The sequence below is a fragment of the Misgurnus anguillicaudatus genome, chromosome 22 (genome assembly GCF_027580225.2).
Source record: "Misgurnus anguillicaudatus chromosome 22, ASM2758022v2, whole genome shotgun sequence".
In the NCBI taxonomy this organism is placed as follows: Eukaryota; Metazoa; Chordata; class Actinopteri; order Cypriniformes; family Cobitidae; genus Misgurnus; species Misgurnus anguillicaudatus.
In genome coordinates, this window is record NC_073358.2 from 26,237,715 (window position 1) to 26,255,257 (window position 17,543).

A 17,543-nucleotide genomic window follows, 5' to 3' on the forward strand; every position below is an offset into this window, starting at 1 on the left:
GTACAAAAAAAATCATGACCTATTTAAATTGTCCATTTAAAATATCCAGGGAAGAAAAGCGTCATGTTTTGTGGATGCATTTACTGTCTCTATAAATGTGACAGCTATGTGATAATCGCTACAGATGTAGGTCGATGGAGAGATAGAGGACTGAATGACAGTCTTGGCATCATTACTTGGGATTAATGAAGATGTATTGTTCCCTCAGGCATCTCTCTTCACTCAATACAGATAAACTCCCCTTATTCTAAATTTCATCAGCATTAACTCCCTAAACAGATGACTCGACACTGTGCAATATTTGACACAAAAGTGTCTTGATTTATCTGTGCAGACAGTTATGATTTATGCTGCCCATGGTTTGTCATGCGACTGTAAACCTATTTTATTTTGCATATTGATTTTGCATAATTATTGAGCATCAAAATTTACATTTAAATTGGATGGGTTTCTTATATTTAATGTGTTGTTTCAACTTTCGGATCTATTTTTTACTTTTACACCACAGTAGGGTAAATATACAGGCCTACATTAGGCCAACTTAATAAAAATTAAGTTAGCTGTATTGTAAAAAAAAAGTCATATCAACATAAGTTTTTGTTTTACTTAACACATTAAGTTTGATAATTTCAACTTGTTTTATAAGTTATGTCAACTCATAATTCTAACATGTTCAGTTTAATTGAAAAAACAAAGGAAACCGATTGCCCTTATTTTCCCAAAGCAAACTTAAAAGGAAAATTAAGGTTAACTTACTAATCAGATCTTTTTTTAAACTCATTCATAGCTCCTATCATGCATTGCAACTTGACAAAATTGTGCAACTTTCTTACCATTTATCTTCACCATCATTGAGATTTGTATCAGAAATCATGATGCCTCATTTAAGCATCAATAAAACACCTTAAAGCTTTACAGCAGTGTTATTTTGGAAAAGTGGCACATGAGCAGCATTTTTATGTGTTTTATTTTCTTTACCATTTATTTATAAACAAATGTTTAATTAACAACTTGGTACAATATAATTTTTAAATTAACCCCAGATGATCTGACAGGCTTACCTCCTACATCAAGCAATGAACAAATGGTTTTATTAAAACACTGTTGCAATTGCTAAAAGAGGAGAGTTAGTTCAGTGAATGTAGGGACAAATGTCTAACTAAAGGCAACAGTAATCACGAAAATGGTGACTTCAAATGAACCGTTATGTGTTTATTACCTTAGAACGAGACCTTTTTATCTACATATAAAGAGGGTCCCCTTACATGGAAGTCGCCATTTTGTGCCGCCATTTTTCTACAGAAGCCCTTAACGGACATTTTTTTTACTAAGTTGTCTCCGACGATGACATTTTTGTCCGGTGACAGCTTCTCTATGTGTTTCAAAAGCAAGGGGTGAGCAGTGGACTAAGCCGTTGGTTGCAATTCGCAACCTCACCACTAGATGCCGCTAAAATTTACACACTGCACCTTTAATGTGATACATTTTGTGGTAAGTGTCCATTTAGAGACAGGTGTGGAGGGGAATTGAGATCAAATGCGCATGCTCAATAGAACGTCTTGGATATTTTGTGTCATTTTACTTAAATTGCTTCAGTTGTGTGAATTTTATATTTTAACATTTAAACAACAATAAGCAATTTTAAGTAAACGCAACATTTTAGTTAAAAACAAGTAAACATACTAGCATTTTTAATGTAAGATATACTATTTGATTTTACAGTGTAGTTAAAATAGTAGGTTCAATTTACTAATTTGATTAAACTTGCATGCAGCATTTGTTTTACAGTTACAATGTATTCAAAATTTCAGTTAAAAGCAAATATACAATAAAAAGCCCCATAAAGGAAAAATTGCAGTAAACAAATCACACAGGAACCATTAGAACATCTTGTTATAAAACAGACCAGAAAGAAAACCTAATGGCCAAATAAAATTTAATGGCAGAGAAAGAAACAGACATGGAAATAATAACAAAATGACATTTAGACCAATAAGAAAAAGTGGCTTAAATTATTTTAACATATTATTTTAAACAAAGCCTAGACAACATGTACAACCCTGTTGATAAAGTACACATAATGTAAGGACAAAGGTCTTTACATTGTAAGGACAAAGTTCATCTCACAATATAATATGTAAAAACTGTACTTTCTTTTGTATTAAATATATTTGCAGTTTGCAAAATACAGTTTAAAGTCTAAATCGTTTTTCTAATATAGCTTAGTAACCGTTAAAGTCATTTCCATTACTGTCCAGTCGTCCCCGGTCCATTTACCAACACAGATTTATGTTGGTTATGATTTTTAAAAATTACTCACAAATCAATATGAAGAACCATATACTGTTCCTTCTTGGGTTATACCATCACCCATCTGAAATAAACATATATTATATATTTCCCAAAAAAGCTGACAACTATTTAATCAACAACAAAAAAAAGATTTTAAGTAATTAAGGGGTTAACAGCATACAAATAATTAAGCAACAAGACTACATTGTGACAGACCACAGATTTTTGACAGACCTGTTTAGGATATAAGCAGCAGGTAGTTTCCTGTACTAGTCTGCTCCACAAATCATCATTAAGCAGTCTTCATAGTTTCCAGACACATCCGACTGAAATGAAGCAGAGCAAAATCATCCACAGTTATAATCACTGAGACTAAGAACATAGCAGATCAGTCTCAAGCAAGTCAAACTCAAGCAAGTCATCTATAAACACAAATAAATCAGTTTCATTTTCATAAAATGTTGCATCACAGATCGGAGCATCATTTCCTGAGGACAGGGGATAGTGATGACAGAGGTGAGAAATGAGTGTTGTCATTGTCAGGTATGAAGAACTGACTACCCATAGAGCAAATAAACAAATAAATTTAAGATCAGTTAAAAAAACGTACACTTATTTCCTTGCCGAGTGGACGCTGATAGAGCTTTTTGTATTCAGCTTTGATGTCCATCATGTCAACTTCTGCACGGCTGACCATTAACCTGGTCAGAGTGTCTTCATCTGTGCCTGCTCCCTGAAGGTTACAGATTTAAAGCACGAGGACAAGTTATAAAGGATGGGTTATATTATGTTATACACAACAATGAACAAATATATTTATTTGTACCTTCATGCTTTTATGGAGTTTTTCAGCAAAGTATGCTGGAGTGTTCATAACACATTTCACTGTGAAGAAAAAAGGGCTTTGTTAAAATAAACTTTGTAGCAAATTTAGAACACCGGCATTGTGCCTATTTCTTATAATTAAAACAAAACAATACCAATGGTGACCAGCAACTCTTCCAGGTCTCCAGACATCTCCTTCTCAATGCTCTTCTGCAGAGTCTTCCCACTGATGTTTTTGTATTCCACTAATGCTGCAATGGGACATTAAAGTTAAATTTAAAACACAATCTTGCAATTTTGTACATTTTTATGTGAATCCTTGTTTAGTTAGATAAATGTGTGTGTACTTTGTCTCAGTTGAGGGATGCTCCTTTTACAGAGGATCTCGATAAACTTGGACTCATCAGTTCCCAACTTCTTCTCTCCTGCATTATAGAGTGCCTATAGAGGGAACAATAAACATACTTATATTACTACATTATCATGCAAAACTCATAAATATTATATGCTTTACAAAAATGTTTTTAATATGTTTATTTATACGGCAACTAAAGACTACAACATGCTCCAAAAGAGACCCATTGCAAGAGTTCTCTTTACCTGTGCATCCTCTTTAGCCTGGCCTGCATTCACACTGGTGCTCTCATCTCTAGCAGGCTTAAAGTGAGAGACAAGTTCATAAAATTAGACAACTGATCAGATTTTAGTTACATTCATTGCAGAAAACTGACATACAAGTGAATATAATCACCTCAGCAAGCAAAATAAGGGCTTTGCCTAATTTCCCTGAAACTTCATGATTTAGCATCTGTACCAGCGTTTTCTTCATTTCTATTGGGAAGGAATGATGACATTAGTATTTTGCTAGTTAGCTTTTGTCCTTTAAAATGATATAGATTCATTATTCCCTATAGCTCACCCTCAGCATAAGCTGCAGACAAATCTCTGATTTGTTTATTTGTCCTTGAGGCTAATATTTCTATCAGGATGCTGTTGTCGGTTCCAGCCCCCTGGAAAGAAATTCATGAAGGTATTAATACAAAACCACAAACAATGGTAAATTTTGCCAGTTAGAACATTGTATAAATTCTGAAAATAAACTAACTTACTTTTGTTGCCTTAATTATATCCTTAGCATCATTGACTGCAGGCTGGGATGCGAGCCTAACAATCAAATCTTCAAACTTGCCATGGGTATCACCCTTCAGGTCATTAACAAGCACCTAAAAACACAACAAGACAAACAAATTCGATTTTCAACATTGTGTGCACACACAAACACATTCAAATGACCATACGCAAGATTTTACCTTTTTTGTGGCTTCTTGATATGCTCTAGCAATAGCCTGTTTTTGACTGCTACTTCTCTGGGTCAGTATTTCAATCAGAGACTTCTCATTTGTTCCTGGTAATTGAAGAAACCAATTTCAGTAATGCTTCATGAAATATAAAACAGAAATTTTACTTTCTTAAAATCACATATTAGTTAAATGTCACAACAGGACCATAAGACTAAGCTAAGATTTTACATACCCATGCCCTGAATTGCTTTGCGGAGAGCCGCAACATCTTCATTAACATTGAAGTTAGCTTTGGCTTTAATGGTGCCTCTCTCCCCTGTCTGAACAATAAGCAATGAAGTAATTTAAAGTATGGGAAGGATATAAACCTAAATGGACTTATTAATTATTTATTATATCTTAGTTATTTACCCCTGGCAAAGGAGCTCTTAACATACTTTCAAGGTCGTCCTGCAATAAAATGCAATTAAATCTTAGATAACAATATTACACTTCATGACTATTCACTTCAGTGAACAGGGCTTTACTCACCCACACATGTGCCATTTTTGAAGAATTCTACAGCGTGATAAACACAAAAAAATGTTGATTACTAATAAGTGGAATTTTCAGAAATACAATACTGTAGATCAAGGTCAAAGTACCAGACAATTTCAGAGAAAAGACAAAGTAAAAATGGTAAAAGCATATTTAAAAAAACTCTATAGTCAATTATTTAAGTTTGGAAACACTATGCTTTTTTAATCATTTAATTACAAGATTTCTTCATACAATATATATCGTTTTGTTATAGTAAGTCCTTTCCTGACTGAGGCTACAGTACAAAGCAAAAACTGTTCCTAACAAGAAATACTTTAACTATTTCTAAAATGTAAAATTGTATTTACTAAGTTGTGTTAACTAAACCAATTTTTAAAAACAACACATCAAATGTTTTGTCAACTTTTTAAATGCGCTTACCTTTGCTCAACAGTTTAATATTTGATGTGACCTGTCTCCGGTTTTACCTGCAACGCACCTGAGAACAATCAGGGTGTGTGTTTTAAGTGATCTTACATTCACAAAAGACAAAAGACATGCATTCCTTCTGAGCCTCTCCCTAGATAAGCATCCAAAGCAGTGTGTATGAATGTATTTCAATTAAACATGCACTTTTATTCTCTATAAACATTTCAAATTTGTGTACGTTTCTTTGGCAGTCACTTTCCCGAAGCGACTTACAAGTGCATTTAAGCCGGATATTTTATCAATACTGTATGTATGTTCCTAGGATCACACCCATGACCTTTGTGTTGTCAACATATTGCTTGTTACTTAGTTTGTGAAAATATAGCGCCCTCCTTTGGTTAAATACTGGTTTATAACAAGCAGGTGCCTCATGATCCCAAGCTGAGACCAGTATATTGTTATCTACATAAAGTTTTAAATATTAATGGCTTTTTCGAGTTTCACACCAGCCACGTTTTTTAATCCAAGATATCATGCGTTGTTGTCTATGGTTAGCTTATATGTAAAATAACATTATAATAAAATTGTGCTCAACTGCAGAACATGTACAAAATGAAATCATAACCTATAGATTGTCCATTTAAAAGGGGAAATAACATGAAAATCTGACTTTGCCCATGTTTAAGTGTTATAATTGGGTCCCCAGTGCTTCTATCAGCCTAGACTATGTGAACAAGATCAACCCAGTAACTTAGTTTTGGTAAATCATTCTCTGCAAACATATGAAAATATAGGTTATTGAAATTTGGCTCCCCTTGTGATGTCAGAAGGGCATAATACCACCACTAATTTGCAGTATCCAACCAGGCCACTGCTAGTGCAGAGATCTGATTATTTGCATTTTAAAGGATACACCCAAAAACGGCACATTTTTGCTTACACTTACAAAGTGGCAATTAATAAATTATTTATATGGTATTTTAAGCTTAAACTTCACATTATAAGTACTCTGGAGACTCCCTTTAAGGGTATAAAGGGAAAAATGCAGTAAACAGATTACACGGGAACCATCCAAGAACATCTTGTTATAAAACAAACAGACCACTACAGACGAGAAATTTCACACAATACTTTTTTATTCATGACATTTTATCAGTGCAGTTAAAAGAAAACATATTGGCCAATGACAGAGGCAGAAACAGACATGGAAAGAATAACAAAATGACGTTTAGACCAATAAGAAAAAGTGGTTTAAATAATTTGGCTATATTATTTTAAACAAAGCCCAATAACACTGTTGATACTACATATAATGTAAGGACACAGTTCCTCTCAAAATATAATATGTCAAAACTGTACTTTCTTTTGTATTAAATATTTTTGCATTTTGCAAAATACAGTCTAAAGTCTAAATTATTTTTCTAATGTAGCTTAGTAACTGTTAAAGTCATTTCTATTACTATCCAGTCGTTCCCGGTCCATTTACCAACACAGATTTATGATTTAGAAATTACTCACAAATCAATATGAATTACCCTTCATATTCTGTACCTTCTTGGGTTTTACCATCACCCATTTAATCATCAAGTAAACATTTCCCCAAAAAAGCTACTACTATTATAAAAATATATGAAAGAAAATATTAAAAGTAATTAAGGAGTTAACAGCATACAAATAATAAAGCAACATGACTACATCGTGACAGACCACAGATCTTTGACAGACCTGTTTAGGATATAAGCAGCAGGTAGTTTCCTGTACTAGTCTCCTCCACAAATCATCATTAAGCAGTCTTCATAGTTTCCAGACACATCCGACTGAAATAAAGCAAAATAAAATTCCCCCACAGTTACTGAGACTGAGACTAAGAACATAGAAGATCAGAAAGTCAAACTCAAGCAAGTCATCTAATACCACAAATACATGAGTTTCATTTGCATAAAATGTTGCATCACAGATAGGAGCATCATTTCCAGAGGACGGTAATGACAGAGATGAGAAATGAGTCTGTTGTCATTGTCAGGTATGAAGAACTGACTAAGTCAAAAGGAAGTAAATCCCTCATTTCTAGCTGTGATTATACAGTTTATAGTGACAACACATGATTTGTTAAAACCATGATGTCTTGAGATTGTGGATAAGCATTCAAGTAAGGGCTACAGCTTGACATTATGGGCTGCGTATTGCTCTTGGTCCCTACCCAAAAAAATGATTCCCACCTCTTACCCCACTCTAAAAACCAAATGGTGCTAAATAGCCCCAAAAGTGGCTCCTGGCTTGTAATCAGGAAAGAGGAACTACTTGCTATATAGCACCAATGAAGTACCTGTGTAACACCTGTGAAGAACCATAAGGTGCTACTATGTAAAACCATATGTGGTGCTATAGTGGTGATATATGGCCCTCATAATGAAATGGTTCCTCTTTCCTGATTACAAGCCAAGAACCACCTCCGGTGCCACCCAGCACCATCTGTTTCTAGAGTGCTATAGCCATGGGTTCAGCCCTAAAAACATATCTGAATAAACAATCAAGAAACCATGCTCAGGACGTCCAATTTCCATACCTGCTTTAAATTCATCTGAGAACCATGCAAAGCTGCATGGGTGAATATCAGGGAAGAAAACTTACACTTATTGCCTTGCCGAGTGGACGCTGATAGAGCTTTTTGTATTCAGCTTTGATGTCCATCATGTCAACTTCTGCACGACTGACCATTATCCTGGTCAGAGTGTCTTCATCTGTGCCTATTCCCTGAAGGTTACAGATGTAAAGCATGAGGACGAGTTATACAGGATGGGTTATATTAAGTTATAAACAACTATGGAGAGCCATATTTTTTTATTTGTACCTTCATGCTTTTATGGAGTTTTTCAGCAAAGTATGCTGGAGTGTTCATAACACATTTCACTGTGAAGAAAAAAAGAAATAAAATTTGGAGCAAATTTAGAACACCAGCATTGTACCTATTTTTTAATAATTAAAACAAAACAATACCAATGGTAACCAGCAACTCTTCCAGGTTTCCAGACATTTCCTTCTCAATGCTCTTTTGCAAAGTCTTCCCACTGATGTTTTTGTATTCCACTAATGCTGCAATGGTAGGTTTAAAGTTCAATTTGAAACACATCTGCAATTTTATCAATCCGTGTTTAGTTTGATTATTGTGTTTGTACTTTGTCTCAGTTGAGGGATGCTCCTTTTACAGAGGATCTCGATAAACTTGGACTCATCAGTTCCCAACCTCTTCTCTCCTGCATTATAGAGTGCCTATAGAGGAAACAATGCACATACAATGCTGGTCATGTAATTAAAATATCATCAAAAAGTTTATTTGTTTCATTAATTCCATTCAAAAAGTATGTTGTATATTATATTCATTCATTACACACAGACTGATATTATTTCAAATGTTTATTTCTTCCAACCTTGATTATTATAACTGACAACCAAGGCCTAGTCCACACGGACACAGGTTTGTATTTATAATCGGAGTTTTCCCAAAAAAAAAATATTGTCCACACATGCTAGGTTTAAATGAAATATCCATCCACACGATAAAGCAAAAGCACGCTATCAAGCACTGTCAAGAGCATGCCACACCGGCAGGCGGGGATATAACCCAAATCGTGTTCTGCAATATAGTGAGATAACTGAGCATCTATCTGTATACATGTTAGAAGCCCTGTTAGAACAGTTATTATTAGCAAGATACGTCCGCCATTGCACAGAATCATCAACAAAGCAGTCAGTGGCGCACAATCTTGACGTCAAACACAGTGGATAACGGCGCACACTCTGACGTCGCAAGGCAAAAAACTCTCTACACGAAACCACTGTAACCAGGGTTTCTTAAAAAGCTCACCCTGACCGGGGTTTTCAAATATGCTCGGTTACAGTGCCCTGATACTGCGGTTTCGGGTGGACGAACGGCCGAACTGCGTGAAAAAACTCACGGCTATAAAAATACCCGTGTCCGTGTGGACTAGGCCTAAGGAAAATCCCAAATTTCTGGTTCAATATAGAAGACACCTGGTGCCACACTCTAATCAGATAACTCAAAACACCTGCAAAGGCCTTTAAATGGTCTCTTAGTCTAGTACTGTAGGCTACACAATAATGGTGAAGACTGCTGACTTAACAGTTGTCCAAAAGATGACAATTGACACCTTGCACAAGGAGGGTAAGATACCAAAGGTCATTGCAAAAAAGGCTGGCTGTTCACAGAGCTCTGTGTCCAAGCACATTAATAGAGAGGCGAATGGAAGGAAAAGAAGTAGTAGAAAAAAAGTGTACAAGCAATAGGGATAGTCACAACCTGGAAAGGATTGTGAAACAAAACCCATTCAAAAATGTGGGGAAGATTCACTGCAAGAGTAGACTGCAGCTGGAGTCAGTGCTTCAAGAACTACTATGCACAGACGTATGCAAGACATGAGTTACAGTTGTCGCAGTCCTTGTGTCAAGCCACTCTTGAACAACAGACAGCGTCACGCCTGAGCTAAAGACAAAGAGGACTGGATTGCTGCTGAGTGGTCCAAAGTTGTGTTCTGTGATGAAATTACATTTTGGATTTCCTTTGGAAATCAGGGTCCCAGAGTCTAGATGAAGAGAGGAGAGGCACACAATACAAGTTGCTTGAGATCCAGTGTAAAGTTTCCAAAGTCAGTGATGGTTTGGGCTGCCATGTCATCTGCTGGTGTTGATCCACTGTGTTTTCTGAGGTCCAAGGTCAACGCAGCCGTATACCGGGAAGCACTTCATGCTTCCTGCTGCTAACCAACTTTATGGAGATGCAGATTTCATTTTCCAACAGGACTTGGCATCTGTACACAGTGCCAAAGCTACCAGTACCTGGTTTAAGGACCATGGTATCCCTGTTCTTAATTGGCCAGCAAACTTGCCTGACCTTAACCCCGTAGAAAATCTATGAGGTATTGTGAAGAGGAAGATGCGATATGTCAGACCCAACAATGCAGAAGAGCTGAAGGCCACTATCAGAGCAACCTGGGCTCTCATAACACCTGAGCAGTGCCACATACTGATTGACTCCATGACACTGCAGTAATTTAGGAAAATGGAGCCCCAACTAAGTATTGAGTGCTGTACATGTTCATACTTTTCATGTTCATATACCTCTCAGTTGGCCAAGATTGGTCTTAAGTAATATTCTAATTGACTGAGATACTGAATTTGGGATTTTCCTTCGTTGTCAGTTATAATCATCAAAACCAAAAGCAATAAACATTTGAACATATCAGTCTATGTGTAATGAACGAACACAATATACAAGTTTCACTTTTTGAATGGAATTCGTGAAATAAATCAACTTTTATTTATATGGCAACTACAGACAACATACACCAGCTGAATGCAGACTACAGATGACACAACATCTATGAAGAGATGACACACACCCCTACACAAAAGGACTTCACTATAAGTCAAAACACTATAAGTTATATTATCTAACAACTTAGTTTTCTGACATTAACATGCATTCTCTGTAAAAAGACATTTGAATGTAATTTACTGTATTGATTTAGTGTGTCTGTAGGAAATATCAGCATTGGATTTGCTAATTGTACTGCACTGATTGTTGCAAGTGTAATAATGAAATGAGATTTTTGAATGACCAAAGTGTCTCACAACAAATGACAAGCTGTTTGTCCGTAGCAGTGGTCACCAACCCTGTGCCTGAAGATTTGCCCTCCTTTAGATCCAACCCGCATCAGCACACTTGTCTCTCATTTCTACACTGAAAAAAAATGATTCATTGAATTTAATCAATTTTTTTAAGGTAAGTGGTTGCAATCAATTTATTTAAGCTACATTTAAACAAAAAAGATTAGTAACGTAAAATAAAATATAAAACTTTTGTTTAAATGTAGCTTAAATAAATTGATTGCAACCACTTACCTTAAAAAAATTATTAAATTCAATGAATCATAGCCGTGAAAAGCTTGATTAGCAGGTTTAGGTGTGTTTGATTGGGGTTGAAGGTGAACTCTCTCTCCAGGAACAGGGTTGGTGACTGCTCTACAATATGTCTGCATTGTGATTGGTTAAAATAATATTGACCTTTTGATGTAATAATCTTGTTAAAAAGTTTTACTGAAATATTTATGAATAGAACAAGACATTCTTTTTTATTTAATATGAATATGGACAAATATAATCTAAAACAGATACATTTAGCTTAAAAGGCTGGTAAATAAAATAATAATAATAAACATTTGTCTAAAAAAAGAGAAACATTGCAATGAGTTCTCTTTACCTGTGCATCCTCTTTAGCCTGGCCTGCATTCACACTGGTGCTCTCATCTCTAGCAGGCTTACAGTGAGAAACAAGTCAAAATTAGGCAACTGATAAGATTTCACTTACATTCATTACAATTGACATACAAGTGAATATAATCACCTCAGCAAGCAAAATAATGGCTTTGCCAAATTTCCCTGAAACTTCATGATTTAGCATCTGTACCAGCGTTTTCTTCATTTCTATTGGGCAGAAATGATGATAGCATTTAGTATTTTTCTAGTTAGCCTTTGTCTGTTATAATGATATAGACACATAATTTTCCCTATAGCTCACCCTCAGCATAAGCTGCAGACAAATCTCTGATTTGTTTATTTGTCCTTGAGGCTAATATTTCTATCAGGATGCTGTTGTCGGTTCCAGCCCCCTGGAAAGAAATTCATTAAGGTATTAATAAAAAACCACAAACAATGGTAAATTTTGCCATTTAGAACATTGTACACTGAATATAAACTTTTATTAGTGTAAATACTGAAAATAAACTAACTTACTTTTGTTGCCTTAATTATATCCTTAGCATCATTGACTGCAGGCTGGTATGCGAGCCTAACAATCACATCTTCAAACTTACCATGGGTATCACCCTTCAGGTCATTAACAAGCACCTATAAACACAACAAGACAAACAAATTAGATTTTCAACATCATGTACTGTGCACACAAACACATCTAAATGACCATACGCAAGATTTGACCTTTTTTGTAGTTTCTTGATATGCTCTAGCAATGGCCTGTTTTTGACTGCTACTTCTGTGGGTCAGAATATCAATCAGAGTCTTCTCATTTGTTCCTGGTAATTGAAGAAACCAGCATCAGTGATACACTAATAATACACTAATACACTTTATTATCTAAATGTTACATACCAAAACCCTTAATTGCTTTTTGCAGAGCGGCAACATCTTCATTAACATTGAAGTTAGCTACGGGTTTGATGGTGCCTCTGTCCCCGACCTGAACATTAAGCAAAGAAGTCATATAAAAGTTTTGGAAAATGCTATATGAAGTATGGAAATGATATAAACTTATTTACCCCTGGCAAGGGAGCTCTTAACATACCATCGAGGTCGTCCTGCAATACAATGTAACTAAATCTTAGATAACAATATCACAGATACACTTCATGAGTATTCACTTAAGTGAATATGGCTTTACTCACCCACACATGTGCCATTTTTGAAGAATTCTACAATGTGATAAACATAAAACATTAAGTATTAATAATACAGTACTGTAGACAACAATATGCATACAATTATTGTATGTTTTTATACAATTACTATTTATATAACACAGTTTAAAGATTTCTTTGTACAATATCTATATCTATATCTATATTGTATTTTTATGACCTCTTTGCTGACTGCGGCTACAAGATTAATGCAGCAAATACCTAACAACATATACTTTATCCATTTCTAAATTCTGCAACCTATCGATTGTATTTTTACTATGTTATGTTAACTAAACCAATTTTCACAAAAAAAACAACAACAGCACACGTTTTTGTCAACTTTTCAAATGCTCTTACCTTTGCTATACTGCTTAATATCCGATGTGGCCTGTTTCCAGGATCACCTGCAACTCACCTGAGCACAATTGGGGCGTGTGTTATATGTAATCTTGCTTTCACCAAAGACACACATTCCTTCTGAGCCTCTCCCTAAAGCAGTGCTATGAATTTATTACTTAGAAAAACATGCACTCTTATTCTGTAAAAAAAAAAATTTAAAGGCTCATTTAATTTTTTTGCATTTATTTGGCAGACACCTTCTCAAAGTGACTTACAGTGCATTTAAACTTGATATTTTATCAATATGTGTGTGTTCCTGGGATCGCACCCATGAGCTTTATATTGTCAACATAATGTTGTGCCAAGTGAGCTATATATAGGTACGCATTACATTCATTTGAAATCCAATAAACATAGTGATATTGTCACTATTGCCACTAAAATGCTGCTTCATACTATAATTCAATTCAATTAAATTTTATTTATATAGCGCTTTCACAATTGGTAATTGTTTCAAAGCAGCTTTACATTAATAGAAGCAGGGGGAACAACCTGATCTCACGAATTTCCGTGGCATAGTCACGGAATTTTTTGCTAATTTTTCCGTGACATTCTCACGGATCTCCGCATATTTCCGTGGCCCTGCCACGGACTTTCTTTTCCGTGGCATTCTCACGGATTGGTTACTCAACTGCTTTTTCCTATTTTCAAACCATTGTCGCTTCGGTTTAGGGTTAGATTTACATAAAATGACATCCCTACCCAAACCCAACTCTAACCCCAATGCCAGGTGACAATTGATTAAAGTTTAGAAAATATAAAAGAATACATCAGAAAAAATTGTATAAACCAATACTTACAGTGACAAAGTAATGCAAGCACCAAATCTAACCCTATAAACCGAAGCGACAATGGTTTGAAAATAGGAAAAAGCAGTTGAGTAACCAATCCGTGAGAATGCCACGGAAAAGAAAGTCCGTGGCAGGGCCACGGAAATATGCGGAGATCCGTGAGAATGTCACGGAAAAATGAGCAAAAAATTCCGTGACTATCCCACGGAACTTTGTGAGATCATGTTGCGGGGAAACACAGACAATTCGACAGACAACATAAGTAGCAAATCACAGCGGCTATGAATTAACTTTACAAGCAAGCGTGTTAATGATGTAAGTTAAGCTAAGTTAAGCCAATGTCAGCTGACTCCCCAGGGTTGAAAAAAACCCTAGGAGAAAAACCTGCCGCATTTTTTAGCCAGGAGGGAAAAAAGTCCTAGAAGGAAAAAACCCTTAGGATATATATATATATATATATATATATATATATATATATATATATATATATATATATATATATATATATATATATATATATATACATATATATATATACACACTGTAAAAAATACTTTGTTGCTTTTTGTTGAATCAACTCTGATTTACAAGTCATTTCAACTTACTTTTATTTATTTTGACTAGAAATTAGTTGTTATAACTACAGGTGAGTTGTTATAACTTATAAAATTAAGTTGACTTTTCTCAACTATATTTTATAAGTTGTAGCAACTCATCTCTGTTGACATGACTTGTAAATCTGAGTTGATTTAACAAAAAAATTTAAGGCAGCAAAGTATTTTTTTACAGTGTGTGTGTGTGTGTAAATATTAGTGCTGGGCAAAGATTAATCGTGATTAATCGCATACAAAATAAAAGTGATTATTGGTATATGAGTGTGTGCTGTGTCTTATTATTATGTATAAATATATACACACACACATTCATGTATGTATTTAAGAAACATTTACATGTTTATATATATTTATTTATATTTTTATATAATCTATATTAAATATAAATAAAAAAATGATATATAAATAAAACAATTCTGATATGAATATCTGAATGTGTGTGTGGTTAAATATACATAATAATTAGACACAGTACACGCACATATATTATGCAAAAAAATCACTTTTATTTTGTATGCGATTAATCGCGATTAATCTTTGCCCAGCACTAGTAAAATATATATATATATATATATATATATATATATATATATATATATATATATATATATATATATATATATATTTTGTATGCGATTAATCGCGAGAAGATCAGTGGTGTGTTAACCTTCACGGCCTTAATATGTCTCAATATAACACACAACACACAACAATCACATGTTGAATGAATTAATTTTGCACTGAGAAAGATGAACATTTATTAAACACATTAAATCTGATCACAATAGACCCCACAAAAAGCTTAATTTATTCGTTTTATTGCTAAAAAAAAAGGCACAAATACAGGCATCATGTTAATTATGTCACCATATATGATAGCACCAATACATTTGTCTCCAAATTGTTCCTCTGTTTAATAGGCACTCCACAGTAATTGATAAAATGAGATCCAAAGTAAGCGAGGGAGTAACTAAGAGAAAGAAATAAAATGAAAAAAAAATTATAAATACTGACTATGAATTTATAATCATAACATTTCCAACCCTACACCCAGTACTGTAAAAATTCTGGGTGCTGGTCAAAAGATCTGTGATCACATCAGCACCATGTAACAACGACAAGATTACAGAACAACTGTAAAAATGATATAGCCAATAAAATAAAACAAATACATGATGTGACATTAATACAAGACAATAATACAAATAATGTAAGATAACATGATGTGAATAATATTGTAATAGTGAAACAATCTGCATGTGCAATTTTATGAGGTTAAAAAAAACATGTCAAGATTTTTGGTAGTGTTCGGTTACATCAGTACATAACATCACTCAGAAGATAAAAGAATACATTTTGTTGTCCAGTGTTTTACAGCAATTCAGTGGTGAGACCACACTGGCAGTAAATCTATAATAGTAATCAGTAGTGGCTATACAGTTCAACTGATCAGTTAACGACTACAAGCATGTATTAACAACATAAACTAAACCAATGCATCACTTTGGGCAGTCTATTCGGATTTGGAATTAAATAAATCGCACTTGACAAATATCTGCATGGCACACCGGTGATCAGGCCTAAAGTAAATTTCACAATGACGCAGCGCATCGAAACACAGCGATGACCAGGTCATCAGGTAATTGCACTTAATAAACATATATTTACACCACTTACCAAGTCCAAAGCATTGGCACTCATCCTTCCGTTAATACTTTTATTTATTTTTACTGGCATGGTAAAATAGCAGGCGCAGTGATACAAACTCTCTATTTGTATAAAGAGAAACAAAGAGGCTGAGCTACCACCGAGCTGTAGTATATTGATATTCATACACAACGATTTCAAACTAAGATGGAAAATAAGCTTTTAAGACACTATTATGTGCTGTTCATTTGTTGTTTTATGTTTCTTATTGAGGTAGCTCAGTTGTGAAATGATTTACACTGCATAGCTGGCAAGCGCACTTTCCCTTTTTCACTCATGGTCATACAAAAATACATTAACAACATTATTATTACAAATATTCATAGAAAATGCTTTCTTTTAAATTGTTTTTCCTCATTAAATACGCCATTAAGAAGGTCAGACTTCAGTGCCGTCGTTCAGGTTGTTGTGGAGTTTGACCTCCAGATTGACTTGTTTGACCTTCACGCCATTGACCTTGTAAGTCTCAGGATTCTTGTTGAGGAGGTTGACGTTCCGTACGGAGCAGTGCTTGCTGTTAAGGTTCTTCTCCAGACGTTCGATACAAACTTCCACCTTGGTGTTTAGAGGATAATCGTCCACTGCCTTTGCAGGCCTCTTTTTCACAACCCTACGGCACTTCCTCACTACCAGACAGAAAGCTAGAAGAAGCAAAAAAAGTAGGACCATCGCTGCCACGCCACCCCCAATGGATCCTCCCATCTGAGGGTTGAAGGTACCCGACGGTTCCATCTCGAGCTTTAGGGTCTTCATGTTGGTTCCATTTTTCACCTGGTCACCTTCGTTGTCGTAGATTAGAGATTCATCCAACGTCAGGCGACCGGAACGATCCACCAGATCTCTGCGACTTCGACTCAGCTCATAGGTCACAGAGCGTTTGATTCTGGGAGCGGATATGGACTCGGGTCCGATAACATAGATCACCTGGAGGTACCACTGGTGCCCTGCCTCGACCTACAGGAAAATAAATACAAAAACCACGCACCAAATAAGCTGAGGGATTTTTTTTATAAAAACAACAAAGAGCTTTTGTTCTTCAGCCAAGATCCCTACAGCCATGGCAGACTGTTAGCTTGGCATCTTTTCCTAAGCAAACAGATCAAGGCATTTCGCTCTTGAACAGTTTTGGCACTGACATTGCCAGGAATTAGTTTGTGTCAAAGAGAAGGTTAA

General features: G+C 35.1%; 3 protein-coding genes across 4 annotated transcripts in view; all 3 read right to left on the reverse strand.

Moving 5' to 3' along the window:
* Window positions 1–1,919: 1,919 nt before the first annotated feature.
* Window positions 1,920–5,500, reverse strand: anxa3a (annexin A3a). Its single transcript, XM_073861043.1, has 14 exons — window positions 5,379–5,500; window positions 4,950–4,976; window positions 4,830–4,868; window positions 4,651–4,738; window positions 4,428–4,522; window positions 4,227–4,340; window positions 4,037–4,127; window positions 3,869–3,948; window positions 3,718–3,774; window positions 3,465–3,558; window positions 3,273–3,368; window positions 3,119–3,177; window positions 2,903–3,025; window positions 1,920–2,618 (listed from the first exon to the last, which is right to left on the reverse strand). Exons 2-14 carry the CDS (start codon window positions 4,962–4,964, stop codon window positions 2,562–2,564), a joined length of 1,008 nt encoding a protein of 335 aa, XP_073717144.1. The 5' UTR covers window positions 4,965–4,976; window positions 5,379–5,500; the 3' UTR covers window positions 1,920–2,561.
* A 1,003-nt stretch (window positions 5,501–6,503) lies between these two features.
* Window positions 6,504–13,311, reverse strand: LOC129440499 (annexin A3-like). 2 transcript variants are annotated; one of them, XM_073861044.1, is made up of 15 exons: window positions 13,217–13,311; window positions 12,845–12,871; window positions 12,719–12,757; window positions 12,552–12,639; window positions 12,381–12,475; window positions 12,177–12,290; window positions 11,962–12,052; window positions 11,788–11,867; window positions 11,644–11,700; window positions 8,543–8,636; window positions 8,364–8,459; window positions 8,218–8,276; window positions 7,998–8,120; window positions 7,091–7,183; window positions 6,504–6,947 (listed from the first exon to the last, which is right to left on the reverse strand). In XM_073861044.1, exons 2-14 carry the CDS (start codon window positions 12,857–12,859, stop codon window positions 7,127–7,129), a joined length of 1,008 nt encoding a protein of 335 aa, XP_073717145.1. In that variant the 5' UTR covers window positions 12,860–12,871; window positions 13,217–13,311; the 3' UTR covers window positions 6,504–6,947; window positions 7,091–7,126. The 2 variants fall into 2 exon arrangements, with proteins under 2 accessions (XP_073717145.1, XP_055055859.1); XM_055199884.2 differs by having other exon boundaries at window positions 6,504–7,183.
* A 2,037-nt stretch (window positions 13,312–15,348) lies between these two features.
* Window positions 15,349–17,543, reverse strand: part of fras1 (Fraser extracellular matrix complex subunit 1) — a 271,538-nt gene continuing 269,343 nt past the window's right edge. Inside the window, exon 74 of the mRNA XM_073861042.1 lies at window positions 15,349–17,324. Coding sequence (XP_073717143.1) covers window positions 16,749–17,324 — 576 coding nt within the window. The 3' untranslated portion in view covers window positions 15,349–16,748. The remainder of the gene's footprint in view (window positions 17,325–17,543) is intronic.

Excerpts from the sequence above, each read along its gene's own strand:
- LOC129440499 (XM_073861044.1), bottom strand. Across the intron at positions 12,640-12,718 it reads TAAGAGCTCCCTTGCCAGGG|GTCGGGGACAGAGGCACCAT; the intron begins GTAAATAAGTTT and ends CTTAATGTTCAG. Across the intron at positions 7,184-7,997 it reads CACTCGGCAAGGCAATAAGT|TCGGATGTGTCTGGAAACTA; the intron begins GTAAGTTTTCTT and ends GCTTTATTTCAG.
- anxa3a (XM_073861043.1), bottom strand. Across the intron at positions 3,949-4,036 it reads GTCTGCAGCTTATGCTGAGG|AAATGAAGAAAACGCTGGTA; the intron begins GTGAGCTATAGG and ends CCTTCCCAATAG. Across the intron at positions 3,559-3,717 it reads AGGCTAAAGAGGATGCACAG|GCACTCTATAATGCAGGAGA; the intron begins GTAAAGAGAACT and ends TTCCCTCTATAG.